At 39.9% G+C, this 21,463-nt stretch overlaps 1 protein-coding gene across 2 annotated transcripts in view; it reads left to right on the top strand.

The window, feature by feature from the left end:
- Positions 1–21,462, top strand: part of WSB2 (WD repeat and SOCS box containing 2) — a 29,047-nt gene extending 7,585 nt beyond the window's left edge. The window contains exons 1-9 of one of the 2 annotated variants that reach the window (XM_051972876.1): positions 9,581–9,676; positions 12,724–12,793; positions 12,946–13,190; positions 13,374–13,505; positions 15,611–15,711; positions 16,783–16,955; positions 17,656–17,766; positions 17,905–18,012; positions 18,731–21,462. In XM_051972876.1, the coding sequence (XP_051828836.1) occupies positions 12,756–12,793; positions 12,946–13,190; positions 13,374–13,505; positions 15,611–15,711; positions 16,783–16,955; positions 17,656–17,766; positions 17,905–18,012; positions 18,731–18,893 (1,071 nt within the window). In that variant the 5' untranslated portion in view covers positions 9,581–9,676; positions 12,724–12,755 and the 3' untranslated portion in view covers positions 18,894–21,462. Of the gene's footprint in view, positions 1–9,507; positions 9,677–12,723; positions 12,794–12,945; positions 13,191–13,373; positions 13,506–15,610; positions 15,712–16,782; positions 16,956–17,655; positions 17,767–17,904; positions 18,013–18,730 lie in introns of those variants that run through there. The other variant, XM_051972875.1, reaches the window with a different exon arrangement.
- The last annotated feature ends 1 nt before the right edge of the window (position 21,463 follows it).

Here is a 21,463-nt window from a genome sequence, read left to right as displayed (position 1 = left end):
TGTTTCTGCTGCCTTTCTTATCTCTACCTTCACCTATTTCGTTCACTATTCTTTAATCGTACTTCCAAACCCCATAATAAACCTCTTTTATCAATCTAGGTTTTCAGGTCTGTAAATTCCTTTGCAGGGGACTCGCGCTGCCACTAGACCTCATTTAACTCCGTATCCTTGCACTGAATCCAATGGGGTTGCAGGGGAGCTCTATTTGACTCCCTGTACCCCGAACCTGCCACTAGACCTCAATTAAACCCTAATTTCATTTAGGTACCCCATATCTGTACCTCATCAATATGACAGTTGTCTTTCCCACTTTCCCACTAACTGGGATTAGACTGGAAGGATAATAGTTCTTTGAGTAGAGAAGAAGGGTTAGATGGGGGAGATATTACAGAAATAAAAGTAACAAGATTTGGCAACTGATTGTGTTGAGATTCAAAAAGAAGATTTCAAAATGTTGGCATTTATAGACAAGTGTCGGGAGATTGTCTCAAAAGAATTTACAGTCTTGAACCTATCTCCAAGTCAAGGGGCAAAGTTTATTGTAATTGTAATGCCCATTGAAGAGGGTTAAATTCGGAAAGAATTTAGCAAAGAATCAGGAACAAGGAGACAAATTTATTCAGTTTTTGTTACTGATATGCTAATTTTATGGCCTAAAGGTAGAACTGAGGAGTCTTCTATTCACTATTGTCTCAGGACTTGGTTATATCACTGACCAGCAGATTATCTATTTGACAGTCAGCAATGTTTATAGGACTATCCAGAAGTCAGAATGATGAGGTAAAATCTAGTTTTCAGGGTTCCCAGTTAGGGAACCAAAAATATGATGAGGACATCTAGTTTTGGGGACTTCTGGTATGGGAACGAAAAATATGATGAGATCTAGATTTAGGGAACCAAAGTGAGATTAGGGTTTCTGGAGGTCAGGGAGTTAAATATTTAAGTAAGGTCTAGTGGCAGGTTTGGGGTTCAGGGAACCAAATGGAGAGGTTTGGCTTCCCTGCACCCCTTTGGGATTTGGGGCAAGGATAGGGAGTTTTGGGGAACCCCCTTCTGGTGGTGCAGGGATTCTCTCTAAAGGAATTTACAAACCCAAATAGGGATTGGGAAGTAAGGGTTAGAAATCCCAACAGAGAGGCATAAAGTCTCCTTAGAGAAATAGGTGAGGATAAAGAGAGAGTAGCACTGGAAAAGAATATTATCCAGTGGGCAGAGGCTTCCTTAGCATAGCATGGCATAGCATGACATGTTTAGAACCTCTGTAAAGAGAGGATTTTAGATTGGCTTTTTTATAATAGGAGTTTTGGCTACAAGCTGGGTTTCAGCTTGAGCTGAATTTGAATAGAATTGAATGAGTTTCTTTAATTGAATAGGGTTGAACTTCTTTTGCTCAGGACTGAACCAACCCCATCTAGATAACAGAATTAAGCTGTTTATCTTGTTTCCCTTGGGCGGGGTCCCTCACTGAGGCAGAGTCCAAGAAGAATTTCTCCTTCAAGGAATTTTAGAGTTTTGGGGTCCCTTCTTCAAGAAGACTTTAGAATCAGACAGATTATTAGAACAGAAGCACCCTAAGTTCAGGGGACCCCATTGGTGTTGTTTTCCCCTTGGAGCTGAACTCTATCATTTCCCCTCTTAGGCAGTTTGAACCCAAATTCATTTGGGACAAAGGGACGAAGATCTCATTTTCTGATAAGGGGACTAGAGCTGTCCCTGCCTAGTGGGTTACAGACTGAGGAAAGGAGGCATGCGACTTGAAGATGGCTTCATTATTCATTCATTTATTTATCTATTTATCTATCTATTTATTTATACATGCCTGCTGTCAAAAGTTTGCTTTTTTTTTTCATATAGGCTCAATGAGTATGCAAAACATGAAAGGCATATTTGGAGTCAGTATAAATTTTCACTCTCATACCTTTTTCTAATTCTAAAGTTCTGTGAGGGCAAAAATGCTCTGAGCCCAGTGTGGGGTTAGAACCTTCAATGGTTAGGCCCAGAGTAAGCTTAGAGGCTTCCCCATTTAGATTTGTGGCAGCCACTGCTCTAAGCAGAGAGATCACCCTAAAAGCATCAGGTTTCTTTGATAAGTAAGCAAGGGGTCTTGTGAAGTCCATGTCAGCACCCTGGATGCCTTAGAATCAGCTGGAGTCAGGATAAGCAAAAGTCCTTAGTCTTTATTCTTGGTCTTTAGGGGGAGAAGGGAAAGGAATGGATGCAAGCTCTCTATAACCTCCCTTCTCCTCATCCACAGCCAAAGTGACCCTGGCTTGTCTTACTCCACCCTCTAATCCCTCCTACAATTATCTATATACAGCAAAAGATCCAGCCAGCACAGAATAGTGAGAAGGGCCATTTTCCAAGCATATGCTAATAGAGTATTGTCCAATCGGTAATTAGCCTTAAGTGCTTGGTTGTCTGATTCCAGTGCATCAACTCAGAGTTTCAGCCCTTTACATAAAGGGTCTGGGATGGGTAGCTAGGAATTGAATCAAGAGTCAAGTCCCCTAGGACCTGGCGACTTTCATCAACATATAGTATAAATGACTTTATAAGGCCTGGGCAAGAGATTGGTTTAGCTTTCAGGGTTTTAAAAGCCTTGGCCTGATCAGAGCTCCATTTGAGGCTAATTGTGTCAGAATCTTGAATAGAATCATGGATGGGCTTGGCAATAACTACAGTTAGATAATCAGATTCTACAAAATCCCACTATGCCCAGGAAAGTATGCAGCTATTTTTTTCAAGAAGATTCTGATAAGATTGCCTCCTCTCTATTGTGAGCAAAGAGGAGATGGGAGTTAATTCATAGCCCAAATACTTAACAGACTGATGAGCAAAGTGGGGTTTTAGAGAAAGAAACTATCTTTCCAAGAAGCCAGAAAGTTAAGGGTTTTTTATGGCTGCACCCAGAGAAGCCTCTCCGATTGGGCTACAGATCAAGTGCCTGTTCAAATATGTGAAGGCTGTCACAGAAGCCCTGAGCTACCTCCATATTATGGATATTGCCCATGTTAATTGATGGGGGTTATGTTCTGTCTGGATTTGCTCCTTCAAAGACAAAAAGAAATTGTGAGTATGCAATGTATGCAAAAGAAAGTATCTTTAAGCACCTGCCATGCTAGGTGGTGCCAGGGATTCTTCCTGTGTGCTCTGGGATACTTGTATTGGGCTCATGGCTTTTTCTGACCATTTACTCTGATTGTAGAAATTTGCTATGAGAGGAAAAAACAAGGACATGATTATAATAGCATCAAAACAGGTCCTTCAGGCTTCAGCCTGAGCACACTTATATGATAGGATAAAGCATCCTTAGTTCTGTTTGACAACCAATCGCGCAGTAACAATTCCACCTCATGGCCAGACTCAGGAATAATCAGGTGAGAAAGAAAGAAACAGAATTGGGAAGCTGAGTCAAAAGGATTCCACCTTGAGCAAATTAAGTCCAACCCTAAATTTGCGCTAAGGTTGTCCTCTCAGCTCTTGCTCAGATAAGACATCCATTTGTGACAGTTCAGGTAGGCATTCTCTGACTAACTTATAGCATTTCTCTTAAATGGTTGGTTAATGACTTAATGATCAGGCAATCAAATTCAAAACTCAAAAGAATATCAGTTACAGTTCCAGGAGATTTCATTTCTAATAGCAAATTCTACTAAACGAAGCTTAGGGCCAGATATGTTATTTTTAAAGTTTACCAGGACCCATAGGAGAATGTGTTATATATGTTTAAACTTATCCTGGTACAAAGGCTCAATTATTAAACAAGCATAGTTTCTTACTAAACACGTTCCTTGTTAGGGAATTCTATATCTGAATCAGGTTCATTTCTCAAGACCGAAGACCTTGCTTACCCTAATGGTTTCAAGAAAACTGGCAAGCTAACAAATTAAGGGGCAGAGAAGAGGCTGACCTTATTGTTGCCCATCCCAACTATTCTTTAGTGTTTTCATGGGTGATGCTGTTTGATAAGGGGGAAAAAAGGTGTTGTACATCTCATATTTGGAGGTGAACTGATAAGGCTTTTACCTTATCCTTCCTGTTCCACATATAAAACCAATTTTAGATTTAACATGATGACATTAACTCCTTATAGATCTTTAGTGTTCTCTTCTTAATCTGATCTGAGATGAGAGGAGTTAGCAAATGGAGGGACTTGGGACTATCTCGATCTTGTTAGCAATCCCCACAATTGAGATACACTCAGGAATCTGGGGAGTGGAGTGGAGAGGATCTCTTAATACCTTCTGGGATGCTTTCCCAAAGGACCAGAAGGGGACCCCCGAACAAAATAGAGTCAAGGAAGTGTTGAAGTTCATAAGGAACTCCAAAAGGTCCTGGGGTTCGCAGACTGGTGTTTCAAGGTGTCTCAAAAGATTTTGCAGGCTTGAACCCATCTCCAAAGCAAAAGGCAAAGTTTATTGTAATTGTAATGTCAATTGAAGTGGGCTAATTCCAAAAGACTTTAGCAAAGAACCAGGAGCAAGGAGACAAATTTATCCAGTTCTTCATGTGGTTGATATGTTAATTTTATGGCCTAAAAGCAGAACTGAGGAATGGTCTCAGGAATTTGGTTATCACTGACCAGCAGATTATGTATCTGACAGTCAGTAATGTTTGTAGGATTATCCTAAAGCATGAAGATTTTAGAATTATAGAACAATAACACTCTAAGGTCAGAGGGCCTCAGGATCCCTAATATATCTTCCCTAAAGTCTAAGGGAAGAAATATTATATTTCTGGGCCAGAAGATTTTTACAATTATTGACAGACAGATTGTTAGAACAATAGCAATGTAAGGTCCTCAGGATCATTGATTCTAAAGCCAGAAGACTTTAGAATCACTGTCAGATTGTTAGACCAAAAGTGCTCTTAAGATCAGGGGACCTTAAAATTATTGCTATATTTCCCCTAAAAGTCATACCCTATCAGAAAGGTTAGCAAAAAGTTACTATTTACTGCATTTGTTTTTTCTATTTCTTTTCTTTCGGAATGGAGTAAATTCCTGAGATTATCCCTAATGTTTCAGGAATTTTTTTTTCTTTCAGTCTTACAATGGCTAATTGTCAAATTTCTCAATTATTTCTCTCAAAACCTTGAGAATCTGCTAAGATGTTGTTTTGATTTTAATTAGCCAACTTTATTTCGTAGCCCCCAGTTTGGCCAGAGTTAAGGTTAAAGTTAGGTTTTTCCCCTTTTTTAAGATGAGAATCAAGGATGTTAAGAAATTTTCCTAGCATTCTAAGTATAGCATAGAAGTTTTTTCCTTGCTGGTTGTGTTTTAAATCTTTCTAGATAACAAAATCTAGCTCACAGAACAAACATGACACAGACATTCTTCACAGAGACACATACACATACAAAAATGACATGAAAGAGGTCTGTCCCATCTTTGCCAAAAGCCATAAAATTTGTTTACCAAATAGCACTTTGTCTCTTTTGGCATCCCAGAGAGGGTGGAAAGATGGCAAAGGTTCCTTAGGAACTTTGCCAAAAATTGAAAGAATTTCCAAGTCTCAGCATCCCCAGTCAAGGAAAATTTGCTAAGCATAAAGCTCAAGACAATCCAGACAACTTTCTTTGAGTTGCTTGAGATGTCTCAGCTATAGGATTGAGGGGAAAAAAAATGGGGAACTTAATCTTGACAAAGAGGGAATCAAGCCAGGGGAGGCCATTCTCTCATATAGGGCCACCAAATGTTGAGGTTCAGAAAGAAGATCCCAAAAGGTTGGGAGTAGCAATCCAATGTTGTGTAGTATTTCAAAAGAACTTGCGAGCTTGAACCCATCATCAGATCAAGGGGCAAAGTTTATTGTAATTGTAATACCAATTGAAGAGGGCTAAATTCCAAGAATTTAGCAAAGAACCCAGGAGACAAATTTATCCAGTTCTTGTCACTGATATGCTAATTTTATGGCCTAGAGATAGAACTGAGGAGTCATTTATTCACTATTGTTTCAGGAACTTGGTTGTATTTGACAGCTATGTTTGTAGAGCTATTCTGAGGCCAGAAGACTTTAGAATCAGATATGTTATTAGAATAAAAGCACCCTAAATTCATAGGACCTCATCACTGCTATGTTTCCCATAGAAACTGTATCCCATCAATTGTACATATGGGATAAGGGAGAGTAAATGAGGAGTCCATTATAACCTCGAAGTTATCAACCGGGACAATGGAAGAAGAATGATGCTTTGGATAGAAACAATTTTGAGACATGTAGATTAGTGGGGAAAGATAGGGTCTCTTTTGGACATGTTGCATTTTAGATGTCTATGGGATATTGAACTGAAAATTTCTAATAGACCATTGGGGTTGCTGGTCTGAAGTTTAGGGAGAGGCTGGGACTGGATCTGGGAGTCATTGACATTGAGATGCTCATCAAATCTCATTCTCTAAGGACTGACTTTGCCCTAGAGAACTAGTGTAAAGACTAGGACTGAGCCTTGGGGAGACTGGGTAGGAGGAGCATCTGGAGAGAGAATTGTCATGAAAACTCAGAGAGGAAAGATAATCCCGGAGAAAAGTTGGTTAATGGTATCAAATACAGCAGAGAAGTAAAAGATCAAGAAAGATTAGGACTGAAAAAAGACAACCAGATTTTGCAATTAAGAGATCACTGTTAACTCTAGAGAATTAACTTGGGAGTTGAATGATGGGGTTGGAAGCCAGTTTGAAAAGAAATTAAGCCGAGAGGGCAGAGAAAGCATAGACAAAGAGTGTAGATAGCTTTTTCTTGGAAGAAGACTTAGGGATAGGCCAGGATTGAATAAAGAAATCTTCCCCTAGATTGGTTGATGTTTGCTACACCATTGTTAGTGAGTACATAATAAGGCATTATATAAAGAGTGGATTTAATATCATTTGGATAAAGAAGCATTTTAAAATTACCAACTGAAGAAAACATAAGGAATTGGTCCAAAAAATGCTTGACAAAATATGCATGTTTGAGATATATATTGTCCAGTGAATTACTCATTTTATTCTCATTTCATTTGTTTCTATTTTATACTGATGTGCAAGTGAAAACAAATTCAGATGTTATACATATGTCTTATGCCTATATGCATGTTATATTAAGTGAGTCAATATTAAAACCTGAATTTATTTTTTTAAAAAGATTCATTTGGCAAAAGAATTCATAGGCTACAAATAAATTGTAATCTCCCTTAGTACCTATAAAATTTCCTTTCAATATAATTTTTCAGGTATACACCTCGTATATAAAATGAGAGAAAAACTCTGTATTTTGTGCATATTTTTACATATAAATTATAAGTAGGTCAAAAATGTGAACTTGCTGAATTATATATGTGACTATATTTATATATATGTGAATATATTTTTTTCTTTTATAAGCCTGTATTTCTCCATGAAGGTTGTGCTTTATCTTATGCCTTATTGTAACATGGAGAAGCAATCCATATTTTAAGGAATCCTGAGATTTAGAGCTCTTTTCACCATTTTGTGATGAAGTAGTTACTTGTCCCAGGTCAGGCCTTTACACCCTGTCTCTTCTCCTTTCTGCTCCATCTTGGCCAATTCCCGTTTTAAAAGTCTATGCCAGTGGACTCTGGGAGGCTCTCCCAAACTTGAGAGGCTTCAAGTGTTGGCACATGACAGCCTCATTAAGTTCCATTATGAGAACATTAACCACTGGGTGATGAATGTTTTTGGCTGTGGTCATTCTTCAAAATCATCTTTGTAGGAGGAGAGTTGCACATGTGGAGAAGCCCACTTTCAGAGCTGAGAGGATCCTTAAGATGTCATTTAGTCTAGTCTTCTTGATTTACAGGTGAAGAAACTGAGGCTCAGAGAGAATGGACTATGTCAATGGTACAGGTTTTATGTAACAGAGCTGGGTTTTGAACCCATATCTTACTATTCCAAATCTAATACTTTTTCTGTTAGATCACTCAGGTATATGAGGAATTGAACACAGATCTTTGGAAGCACTAAAGTGATCCTTAATTAGCTACATTAAATCAATGTCTGCTAAGAGTTGAACTGTCAACTACATGAATTGTAATATCAGGTTGGATTTTAAATTAGAGACTCTGGATTTCCAGATCTTAACAGTGAGCTACAAGAGACCTTGGAAGCTCTTTAGTCCAGGTCAGTCCTGACCAAGAAATCCTTCTGTGGCATCCCCAATAAACAGTCATCCACATTCTGCTGGCAGTGGAAACTTGGTAGTAAGGACCTGGAATCATGAAGACCTAAATTCAAATCCTGTCCCTTAATAACTCTGTGACCCTGGGCAGAAGTCTTATTACAGCCTCAGTTTCTGTATCTGTAAAATGGAGGAAATAGTACTTTCCTTACAGGGTTCTTGTGGGGATCAAATGAAATAACATGTAAAGCCCTTTGCAAAGCTCAGTGCTCTATGACTGCTAGCTCTTCTTATAAGATCTCCAGTGAGAGCGAATTCAACTTGACAGTTTTCCTTGTTGAGAAATGCTTCCTAATCATCTTAAATCTTTTTCTTTGCAGCTTTCCCCTTTGATCCTGCTTCTGCCCTTGAGACCAAGCAGAATAAAGCTACTCTCTTTTCTGACAGACCCTTTATAATTATGATGTTTCTTTTCAGTCATCTCCCGATGAGACCACATACCACACAGTTCTCATTTGGCGCATCTGTAGAAGCTCCAGCTTGTCTGTGGGTTTCCTAAAATATGATATACAGAATTGGGCTGGACACATTCCAGAACTGGTCTCAAAAGGGCCAGAAATATTCTGGATGCTTTGCCTTGGATTGTAGCCACCTAAGACAGCCCTAGTGTAACGAACCTCCATGGTGTATGATCAGCTTCTTTTCTACCTAAGAGTCGCTGCTGCCATGTTGGCATTCAGGTCTTTAGGATTAAAGGGGTTTGACTTTTACTTCTGTGATCGTGTTTTAGAATATACAGTAAAAGTGGACATATTCATGAGTATTGGCTGCCTTTAATCCATTATAAACTCCATGAGTACCAAGAAAGTGTAGGCACTATGGGAACTTGACTATCACTCTTTTCCTCTACATCTTTATGTTTTTTAATTGATTGAAAAGTTACAAGTCTGATTTTCTTTGGCATGTGATTGAAATAACTATATGAGAGGGCCTTTCTGTTTGTTTCCCCAAGATCTTAGAATCTGCAACATGCTTAATATTCTACTGCTTTCATGTTTTACCTCTGCTGTTTTCATCTTTTGAACAATCTAGGGAAGGGAAACATTTGACATTAGTTTGTAATAGTCACCTGTCCAAAGGTTAGTCTTACATTATAACTAACTGATAGTTTGCCCTGCCCAGAGTTTGAGTAATTGGGATGGAATGTGAACTGTGGCTCCTGTTTATTGCTCTGGGACAGTAAAAATAGAAGAGCCCTGAAACAGACAGAGGTAATCAGTCCCAGGGCAGGCTATTTACAGAATTTCTGAGCTACTTAGGTAGAGAGGATGTATTTTTTGGGGCTCCAAATTCAAATACAATTTGGTTTCAGTCACCATGCCATTTTCTTCCTCAGAGGTTCCCCTACTACTGGCTGAGCTGAAACCAGGACGCCCACACCAGTTTGATTGGAAATCAAGTTGTGAGACCTGGAGTGTTGCCTTTTCTCCTGATGGTTCCTGGTTTGCCTGGTCTCAAGGACATTGTATTGTCAAGCTGATTCCATGGCCCCTTGAGGAACAGTTGTAAGTAGTGTGCCATCCTCTTTTAAAAGAGAAGGGCTGCTCAAAATACTAGAGTTGTTTAGATGTGCTTGGTTTTGATTATTTCTGAACATGTGTCCTCTTTAAACCTTTAAAAACAAATTCTTTTTGAGGTATTCCCTGTGGAAGAATGGGGGAGCTGAAAATGGTCCAAAAATTGATAACAGTGATGGAGAGGAAGAATTAATATCTTTCATAAACATTTGCACAAACACTCATTAAGGACCTGTTGTTTGGATAGGTATAATTAGTTATGATTAATCAGCTTTTAATGCTAATTATATATAAAGCTCTTCTTGTAGATCTTATAAATTTAGAGTTGGGTGAGATCTCAGGTCTTCTGATCAATTCCCTCATCTTACAGATGAGCAAACTGAGGCTCAGGGAGGTAAGGCTGATACTTGAACTCAGGTGTTCAGGTTTCAAATCCAATATTTTTCAGTATATTGTTGTACTGTGTTAAACTACTAACATTTTTTATGTTGGCCAAATTCAGAAACCAGGAAGTCAAAAGTTTATAATAACCTGTTAGGATAAGGATAGTATAGTAGATACTATAGTTGAATTCCATGAACTCCAAAACCAAATGCCCCTCCTTCTGGGTACTGATTTTGCCCTGGAGTAGATCTCTGGAGTAGTCATGATCCTGAGAGCCAGTCTTTTGTGTTGCTTTTTACACATGGAGCTTTCCAATCGATAAAAAAGAAGCGTTAGTTTTTATAAAACTTACTTCCAAAGTAAGTCTCTTGTTTCTGTTCCTTTCTCTTTCAAAACTAACCATTGTTAGGATTAGATTAGAGGGAATATATCAAACTAAGATTTGAGAGAACGGGGCTATAATTCTAACACTTCTCACTTCTTAGCCAAATAAATGTGGGCAAGCCAGCTAAATTTTGCAAAATGGAGATTTTTGCTATATTTCAATAAGAAAGGATTGAAGTTAAATGAAAGTAAATGGGAATGGTTTATGATTTCCTTAGACAATCATAGGTACAAATATACTCTCTATGATGGGTAAAAATATGGACAGATTAGAAAAAAATTATTTACTTAATAAAATAATTCACTAAATGATTCTTTAAGTATCATTGTCCCAGAATTTGGGGCCTGAGAGGTATTAAAGATCGCACGATCTAACTTCCTTATTTTATAGATGGGGAAAATAAGGTCCAGCCAAGTGTTTCTTTGAGTACATTTAGATTATGTGGTTTCTGTGAGAATTTTCAGGAATAAGGCTTTTGCTTTTAGAGAAAAATATCTACATAGAAATAGGAGACATGTTTTTAAAAAGCTGGCCTGAAACTTTTATGAAGCACTGAGTCTCACTGTAGCATAGAGAACGGTGGAGGAGCAGGGTTCCAGTCCTGCCTGTGTATCTGAGGATGCTCTGACATTTAAATTTTAAGGATCTCTGTAAACATAGAAATTAACTTAAACACTAAGTTTCTTTTTATTTTTCAGTGTCAGTTTGATCAATTTGACAAGTATTTATTGAGTTTGTTGCTATTTGATAGGTGCTATTTGATATAAAATCAAAAGTCAAAAAAGGGTCCTGCTCTCAAGGAGCTTACTTACATTCGATTGGGGAGAATGTAGGAAATAAAATACAAAACATATATAAAATAATTTCTATAGATCTAATATGAAAAACCCGGGGAGCATACTGGGAGGGTAGGTGGAGAGTAGAATAGGGTCATAGAAAGGATGGGGTTGGTGCTGATGACTATAAAGGAATATGATGTAGTGACCAAGGAAGGGAACATCTAGCTTGATCGTCTGTAGCTTTGAATTGTAAGTGGCCTAGGGACAGTGAATTGTTGATCCCTTTACAGTAATAGTCAGCATGTGAATTGGCTTATCAGTCTGTAAGCAGAAGAGGGAAGGGTGGAGTGGAGGGCATGGAGGGAGGAAAGATGGCATAATTTTGTATCTAACCCTGTTTCTAAAACTAATTCTTCTTGGACTTGCCTGATGGTCAGTTCTGTGGTCTGGAATTCTCAGCTTGACTTCCATCCCAGAGCCCACCCCAGAGTAGATTATCTTCTCCTGGCTGGGAAAAGATTTTCGATTGGAGAGACAAAGAAGTCTAGGGAAATGACAAAGTCATAGCTATGAGTACTGAGACTCCAGTCTTCAGGCCATTCCAGCTCTGCCCTATGGCACACTGTAGTCCAGAGTGGATTCTCCCCCCATTGGAAGTTTTGGAAGGTCTCTGGTCTTGGAATTGGGGAAGGAAGGGCAACAGGAATAAACTCCAGCATATTTAGATTAAAATCCTGGGGAAGTCAGTTTTCCACAGCTTATGTTTTTGCTTAGCTTTCATCTTTTATGATCTGATGTCGCTGAGAGAACACTGGATGAGCCCTAGTTTTGGTTCTCTCACTGACTGGATGATTATGATACGGGGCAAGTCATTTGATGTCTGAAGTTTCTTTTATCTCTAGAATATTGTGTGATCTTTGTGGCTTTAGAGTGAAATTTTTCATTGGTTTTGCCCCTGGTTAGAATCTGTCAGAGGAATCAAGAGAAAGATGTTCCTTTTTAGGCACAGTGGAGAAAAGAGGGGGAATGGATATTTGCTAAACCAGTTGCATTAACAAGGACAGAATTTTATTTTCTTGGCTCTTTCTAAGGCACATTAAAAACCTTAATTTTTATTTTTTGTTATGATTTGTTCAACAGAATAAGGATGAGCCTAGATTTTTTTGCCTCTGGAAATCCTCAGTAGTTCTGGCTTGTTTCCCGTAGATGAGGGCTTCTTAAATTTTTTCCACTCATGACCCCTTTTCGCCTGAGGGATTTTTACATGATCCCAGTTATATAGGTATATAAAATAGATATATAATTTAAACATTTACTTATCATAGTTTTGCGACCCCTATGTTCAGTTATAAGACCTTCTATGGGGTCGTGAACCATAGTTTAAGAAAGTGGGGCTATAGAGTATGGTAGTTTTACATTCAGGCCTGGAGTCTTTCAACCTTACAAAAAGATAACTGCATTTTTTCTTTCTGCACTCCCAACTCCAGAGAACTCCCTGGATAGGTGCTTCTTTGGTGCCATGCCTAGCCTTAGCCCAGGCCTTCCCGCAGGCCTCTGGTGAGTGAATGAAGGTGAGCAAAGGCCAGTGAGACTCTCAGAAGGAATAAAAAGTAGAGTCATCTAGCCCACTTGTTCTCTGGTAACTTTAAAGATTTAGAAATTCTAATGTCAAAAGTAAGGAATGATTAAGAAACTGCTTCTTCCTACAGCATCCCCAGAGCATTTGAGCCTAAAAGCCGAAGCAGCAAAACAGATCCCAAGGGGCGAGGCAGCCCAAAGGAAAAGACATTGGATTGTGGTCAGATTGTCTGGGGTTTGGCCTTCAGTCCGTGGCCATCACCACCTAGTCGAAAGCTCTGGGCCCGAGTCTGCCCCCAAGCATTGGATTTCTCTTGCCTTATTCTTGCTACGGGACTCAATGATGGACAGATCAAAATCTGGGAGGTGCAGACAGGTAGGTTGGAAGCCCATGAGAGAGACTGAGGTCTAGGGTGAGTGACTTACCCATTTCTAGTGGGGTCCTGGTTGCTAATTTGCCTTTGGTTGTGGCAGTGACCCTCTTACTCACCTTCTTGAATAAAATGCAAGAGTCACATCACCTGCACAAAAGATTTAATGAACGTGTTTCTTTCCTTAGGGCGACTGCTTTTGAATCTGTCTGGCCACCAGGATGTAGTGAGAGATCTGAGCTTCACACCCAGTGGAAATTTAATTTTAGTTTCTGCATCAAGAGATAAAACTCTTCGAATCTGGGATCTAAATAAAGATGGTATGGATGTGCTAAAGCTACCTGAGTTATAAGAAAATACTGCCCATTTTCCCATCTGCAAAATGGAAAAATATTATCTGGATCTAAATCTTTTTTAGATCTTTAATAATAATGGCTGTGCTGAACCCACAAGTTATGTTCCTTATTAGAAATATTTTTTAAAAAACAATCTACCAATAAACTCCTTGACGAGCATTCAGAGCTTAGTGTAATTTTCCTTGGCAAAAGGGTTTCATATTTTTAGAGAAATATGCCTAGAACAAAGTCCTATAGAGGGATCTACCAGTGTTGGTCCCTTCTTGGAGAGAGAACATTATGAAAAAAAAAATATGTTTGCATTCTCTTTTTGTCCCCAAAGGAGCAGGGATAGGAAAGAAGAAGTGACTCTATGAAAAGCAGAAAACTGGGTGGCAGACCCCCTCCCCTCCAAGTATTCCTGGCAGAGTTGATTCATAGCTTCCCACCCATGACCAAGTGGCCTCCCTTCACACCATTGAAAGAAAGGATCTCGCTCCTCTATTAGAAGCCGGGGAAGCCACTGGAGGTCCTGGTGCTGTGTGGCGGCCTTGTGCTCTTTCAGAGTCACTGTCCTTCATAATTTAAAACAGGCAGATGTTGTAATTTAGGGAACAAATGAGACATTCATGGTTGGCCTTGGGGAAAGGGCCTTTCCTGTACAGTGTTAAAACTTGAATAATTTTGGTAGTCGGTTGTTTAGCTGCCGATTATAAATGCTATTTGAGAATAAATTGTATTTTTCTTTTGTGTTGGATTTATAAAATTCTGCTTCTGGTTTACCTTCTGTCATAGCCATTTTTGTTTCAAAAGGATTGGAAATAATGCATTTTATCTACTTATGTGATAGTTATTCCAAGTTTTTAAAACATTTTCATTTAAATGCTGTTTATATACATACAACCTTAGTTATTTAAATTTAAAAGTGTCCCAGGATCTTATGAAGGTGCTGTGTGAGAACTCCAGATAGAAAGAGTTGTCAGAATGGATGAGAAGGCAGGCATTCTGTACATGCCAAGAATTAACTTAGTTTTCTGAGACAGGGGGTACAGAAGGGTAAGTACATAAATAAAGTGGCATTCTGGAGGAAGAATTTGGACCAAATTTGGACCTAGAAAGGAACTTAAAAAATCACTGGGTTCAAGTTCTTTGCTTTACAAATAAAGAACTGGAGCATCAGGTAGAGGGCAGCTGCCAAAGGTCAGGCACCCATAGGTAGTATTGCTGGTCATACTAGTGACATACCAGCGACAGGTGACCCTGTCCCCAGACGCTTATCACTTAGGATGAATGGAAGTAGTTGTCTTTATCTGAGCAGTATGAGAAAGCTGTCAGAGGTTTTGGGTGGGAGGATGAGGAAGGAACATCTTTGGGGAATGCTTGGTGGCCAGAGGTGATATGTGGCCTCAGATGGAGCAGGTAAGTGGGGAAGTGAATGGTCAAGAGTCTCCAGGGAAATGGGGGAGGGAAGCAGTTTTTTTCCTTTGAAAAAATGTAGTGAAATGAATGATTTTTTTCTCCATTGTTTTATAGTCTCCTATATCACTCCTCTGAGGGAAATTGCATAAGCATATTTATCTAAGTCATCTCTTTGAAGAGTTGATAACTTGGTCTTATAACTTGAATGTGTTATGGCCGTACATAATTGTAATGGCTTTTTCATAATTCATTAGAGTGTTATCTATTAGTAAAAAGGGAATTAACAAATGAAACCATTGAGTCTTTGGGATTTGAACTTGATTTTTAAAGCAATGAGAAATCACTCTGTTAAGGACTTTGAGAAGTGAGGGGTAAAGAAACAGTCTAAACAGACCAGCCATTGGAGATTACTTAGGAGAAACAGGTGGACATGAAAAGCATGCTGTGCTCCCAAGCTCCCTGGAAAGTGTTTGTGATTCCCTGAGGGAGTATTTGGCCTACTTCTCATGTATTCTGGTGACTTAACTAAATATGTGACCAGATTTAACAGCATTAAGAATCTCACGCTCAGTGGAGAGTGGGATGTCTGTTGTGAGGCCTGGATGCCCCTGTCGCCACTTCCTCAGTCTCCCTGACAATGGAATCACTGTTTGCTTCTCTTTCTTTGACAGGCAAACAGATCCAGGTGCTGTCTGGCCATCTGCAGTGGGTTTATTGCTGTTCCATCTCCCCGGACTGCAGCATGCTGTGTTCTGCAGCAGGAGAGAAGTCCGTAAGTCACCATGTTAGGAACTGTTCTCCCACTGCCTGCGCTCAGCCAGAAGAGGCGTCCGCAGCACCCTTTGGTGGGCTGGAGAATGGACAAACTAGGATCATGAAAGGCACAATGAGGTTCTTGTGGACGCTCTGCTGGCCTCTGGGCCGGGCTACGGAGGGGCGTCTGCGTGTAGGAGGTGCCTGGCGTTAGGAGAAGGCAGGGAAGCTGAGCCTTTCCCCAAAGGAGATCTCTTTGTTTGACATTGTGAAAGAAGCAGGCTCTCCAAAATGTTGGCTGAAGGGTCCAGAGTTTAAAGTGAGGACATGGATGCGAGCCCATCTTTTCCATTTCACTTGATGTAGTTACAGTCAGCTAATAGGATCCAGGCCCAGAGATACTCTCTAATGGATGTTTTATGTGATAAAGTAATGAAGTGCTCTTTCAGCTTGGCTCTCAAACTTCACATGGCTGAGTCAATGATGAGGACCCAGAAAATCAGGTTTGAGTTTGGGAGTAGTTTGTTTTTGTTTTAATGCCGCATTTATATGGAGTCTTGTGTCATACACACTAAACGAGGTTGGGGAAGGCCAGAGCCATGGGGGGGGAGTCACCAGAGCCCCACTCCAGTTTAATGGCTACTTCTCAGGTTTAGCTTAGCAGGCTGATAGACAGACAACCCCAGTGGGCTGTGAACAGCCAGCGCCAGATTTGTCTTTGTGGGGCTCCGGGGCTCCTAGAGGACCTCTTGGCCATTCAGGAGAAAGGTGTTTATGTTTGTGAGGGAAAGTCTGGGGCTTTGAATAGAAGTATTGGGACTGAGTGAGAACAGAATGTTTTGTCAGAATCAGGAGGACTTTGGAGGGGTTTAACCCTCAGTCCGGTTCAGTTTGCTGAGGCCAGACCTGCTCGGCTCTTCCACCTGGGGGAATGTAACCTGGGTGGGTGGGAGATCCCAGGGAATCAGAGCCACTAACTTTGATTAAGCCTCTTGTGAGGCTCCACACAGCGAGGGCAGGGTGGTGGGGAGCCTCCGCCTTTTCTGTGAGAGCCCTGCTCTCTCCTGCTGACTCCTGCTCTTGTTCTCAGGTGCTTCTCTGGAGCATGCGGTCCTACACACTCATTAGGAAGCTAGAGGGGCACCAGAGCAGCGTGGTTTCTTGTGACTTCTCACCTGACTCGGCACTGCTTGTTACAGCTTCCTATGACACCAGTGTCATCATGTGGGATCCCTACACTGGAGAGAAGCTGAGGACACTTCAGTAAGGACCACACCCCTGCTCAGAACTTTCCAGTGGGCTAGATGATGTGAGACCCGCCTTGGAGCCTCCATGGGAACCTTGTGGTCTGAGGCAAGGGATGGGGCAGCCAGAGAGACCCTTGGGTAGAAAGATGGTTTCAGAATGCGACTCTGCAGCAGGGGTATGTGTACGATTGGGACGTCACTCATGAGCTCTCTGGCCATCTCTCTGTTTGAAGGGCCTGCCCTCCTTTAGAACTGACCCTGGGAAACATCAGAGTTTAACATGTTCGCTTGATCAGATACTATCAGAGTAGGGTTTTCTGAGCTAAACTGTGGTTTCCAAAATGGATTGTGCTGTTCCTACAAACTCTTCTTTTTTCTATTTTACCTAAGAATTGTGGTTCACAATAGAATTGTGACCATCATAATTAGGGGAAGAAGATAGTTGTGTAGGGTTATGGTGGAAATGTGAACTTTGACACATTTTACACAAGGAAATGTATACTTTGGCAAAACATTAATATCTTGGCCCAAGTGGAACCCCATCAGTTTGTTAGGGTTCTTCTGTGCCTATTCCCTTAAGACACACAGTAGGCACGTCTGTCTCTTTGGACCACTGGTCGAGATGTTTACTTGGGCTTGCCTGTTTGCTGGGAGGAAGTGGATAGGAGGCTTGGTCACAACTACAGCAAATCTGCTCCTTCTTTTCCTCCCCCCAGGCACGTGTTAGACTCTCAGTTGGATTACACCCGTGATGTCCATGCCAGCTCACTGAGATCAGTGCGCTTCTCTCCAGAAGGCTTATACCTTGCTACAGTGGCAGATGACAGGTAATAGATGGATGCAGAGGAGGATTGAATTGTCATCGAGAACTCCTGAGGGAGTCTACACAAATGTCTGCAATTCTGTCTACAGTTGAATCTCAGTCACTAAAGTAATAAATAACTTTATATTTCTCTTTCATTTAGATTGCTCAGGATCTGGGCTTTGGAACTGAAAACTCCAGTTGCATTTGCTCCTATGACCAATGGTCTTTGCTGCACGTTTTTTCCACATGGTGGAATTATTGCCACAGGGTATGTATATATCTCTTACTTAAACTGATGAAGTAGCTGTTTTTGCAGAACACTCTCTAGCTCTTATGATGGAAAGAAAGGAAGTAAGGGGCTTCTTGTTGAATTAGAAGGCCCATAGCAGAGAGCAGCCACTGGAGGATGACTTTTTTTCAGCCACAACAACTCAAAGATCATCTTTAAAGGCACCAAAGGGGTTGTGAACATTCTTGATGAATTGATTTTAGATTCGTATAGTTAGAGGTAAGTATATAAGATTGTGTTTGCTTCTCTGCCACAGTACCTAATTAATCATTTTTTTTTTAATCTAGAAGACTTAATAGGCGGTATAGGAAATAGTGGTGATAGACAGTCATATGTCCTTATACTGAAAGACCACAGTATTATGAAGTGATATAGAAGTTGCATGGAAACTTCTCAGGATCAAGAGTCTAGTTAGAATTAACTTTGTGAATTTGTTTGGTGGCCTTTTTCCTTATTACTTCTGAATAAGTGAGCCAGGTTTTCAGGACTGGCTATATTTATAAATGTATGGTTATTGGGATACAAAGATACATTATTGAAAATCACTTCATCCTATCGATTCTAAAGCAAACATTTTATTTGGCCTTCATGATGTTTCAGAACAGGCATTTGAATCGGCCTTTTGAACATGCAGTAGCTGTTATTCATACTTGTTAGCTTAAAAATATTCAGTGCCTTGATTTCTATTTTCTTTCAGGACAAGAGATGGCCATGTCCAGTTTTGGACAGCACCCAGGGTCCTATCATCACTGAAGCACTTATGCCGAAAAGCCCTTCGTAGTTTTCTCACAACTTACCAAGTCTTAGCACTGCCAATACCCAAGAAAATGAAAGAGTTTCTCACCTACAGGACCTTCTGAGCCATGTCACGTGGTTTTGTTCAAAGACAAAAAGAGAACATGGAGACCTATTCTCTCTTAATAACAAGATTAACTTTTCTGCAAAGGTGGAGCTGAAATCATGGAATGGAAACAAGATGGGCTTGTAAATTATGATTCTTCTTTGAATTAGAATTGTTTTGGATTGTAAACAAGCAGTTAATAGACTGTAGCCGGGGAAAAAACCTGGTGGACTGGTCATTGACCTTTTTATCTATAATGTTCAAAATCCAGTAATAGAGAAGATGGTTCCATTTCCATGGCAGCAGAGCTTTAGTTGAAATTGTCCACTTATTAACAGCACAGTTTAATTCTCTTGGTGTCTTGATTCAAAGTGCAGTTAATAATGTTGTTTTGCTTATAAAAGTAACTGGGCTTTGAGCTCTCTTTAATGGTAAAGGAAAGAATCAAAATCTCCCTCACAGGGAAATCAGACTTCTGCCCAGTTTAGTCCTTAAAAGCAGTAGTAGCTAAACATTTAAATTGTTCTCTTGCTCTTGGTTCAGAGTATCAGGGACCATGCCTTTGTTTAGCCAAGTGCAAATACTTTTAATTTATAAAGTCAAGTTTGTCATTGTTTTTCTTCTGCTTTTGACTTTGACAAACCAGACAGAGCTTTAATGGGGGTGCTGGGGGGAGGGGGGTGGTCCTTGGGTGCGAGTGAACATTGGAGCTAACCTGAACGAACAGCCTATTTAACTCAGAGGGTGTAGTGTGGACTGATGAAGACATGTTAATTGGCTTCAAAAATAATGGTGTGCATGTAAAGGAGGAATCAGTGTCAGATTACAAGAAGGGTGCATTTCTAACTGCATGACTCATCATTGCTACTGAATTTTCAGTGGTTTGCCATTAACAACATATTTATTTGTGCTTTCTGAGCATAAGTTAAGGTACAATTTTGTTTTTCTCTATGGTTAACGAAAAAACCATAACGTAATCAGAAAGGCTGTACGTGGCACTTCAAAGCTGTATGGAGGTGTCTGGTTTCTCAGTGCTTCAACTGGTATTTTTATAATTTATGTATGAGTTCAGAGTTTCCTGTCTAACTCATTTTCTAGTCTTGCCTCCCAAATGAAAATAACTTTTTACAATTCAGGTTTTTCCTTCAGCCAGTCAATCAATAAACATTTATTAAGCACCTACTGTGTGCCAGGCACTATGCTTAGTGCTGTGAATGGATGGATACAAAAAGAGGCAAAAAGTACTCCCTGTTCTCAGAGAGTTTACAATCTAATCTAATCCTTTTAAAATGTAATTTTTGCATTTCTTTTTAAAGAAAGGACACATTCTTTTCCTTAGATCCTGTCCCTCTCCCATTTTACTTGTATTATTTTGGTAGAATGCTGGTGTACAGTTTACTGCTCGACTTTTTAGATCCCTTTCATCTATGGGATGTTCAGAGGAGGGACTATACTCAACTTGAAACCTGGGATCAACTTCTGCCTTTAACACCATGTGGACCATGTGGTTTTTGGCTTCTACTCTACCAAACTAAGTCTCTGAGAGCCCTCCCTCTCCAGATTTGTGATGTGGAAAATATGATTGCTGAGAGAGGAAAGTGAAGCTTTATTGTACAAGGAATCATGGAAGAAAGAGTTTATCTTAAATAGGGGTGATGTTTCTAAACTGCCATCCAAGGACCCAAGTATATCCATCACCTCTCAAGAAGCTTTAGTATTTCATGGAGCTGCACTGTGCCACTAGCTTATACCAGTAACCCTTCTGTAGCTTTGTGGAGGGGTTAAGAAGCACCTCCCCTCTGTAACACTTTGTGGTCTGGTAGTGGGACTTGTGCTTCAATCTGTGCTGAGGCACAAGAGGAAGTTAATAGGGGTCACTTCTTAAGTATTCTCAATCAAATGGGGAGCCTCCTTTTCAAAGAATATATCATTTACAGTCTATATTAGGGAGTGTAAAGAGGAATTGACATTTCTCCTCCATGGCTTCTGATAAGGAATCACAGAATTACAAGAAATTGATTCCATTCAAAAATAAAAAATTCACTAAGTTCTAAGATCCTTATATTAAGGATCAATCCAAGTCAACATTCTCTATTGATTTAAGGAGTGCAGGAAAATTCATAGAACTTTTTTCAACAAATGAGTCATCCAATTTACTGATTTCTTATTGGATATTGATAATATGAAATGCAGCAAAATTATAATTGAAATAGCAGTTTGAGTATGGAAGACTAATATTTCAAGTGTCTTGTGTTCATAAGTGATCTTCATATAACCACCGGTACCATGGGAAACAATTTAAAGACCAGTTGTAGGGTTTTTTTGTTTCTTTGTTTGTTTTTTGGTAAGAAAATTGGGATGAAGTGATTTGCTTAAGGTGGTAAGTGTCAAGAGTCTGAGGCTGGATTTGAACTCATTTCCTCCTGACTTCAGGTCTGGTGATCTATCCACTGCACCACCTAGCTGCCACTAAGACTAGTTGTATTTTAAATTCTTTCTCTTCCTTTCTACACTACAATTAGGAAGCTGCTTGTGACTTTTACAACTCAAGGATGAGAAATAAATAAAAGTCAAATTTTTTAAAGTAAG

This window comes from Antechinus flavipes, chromosome 1 (assembly GCF_016432865.1).
Source record: "Antechinus flavipes isolate AdamAnt ecotype Samford, QLD, Australia chromosome 1, AdamAnt_v2, whole genome shotgun sequence".
Lineage (NCBI taxonomy): Eukaryota > Metazoa > Chordata > Mammalia > Dasyuromorphia > Dasyuridae > Antechinus > Antechinus flavipes.
The sequence above is the reverse complement of the archived record's forward strand: the minus strand, read 5'-3'. Positions and strand labels throughout refer to the sequence as shown.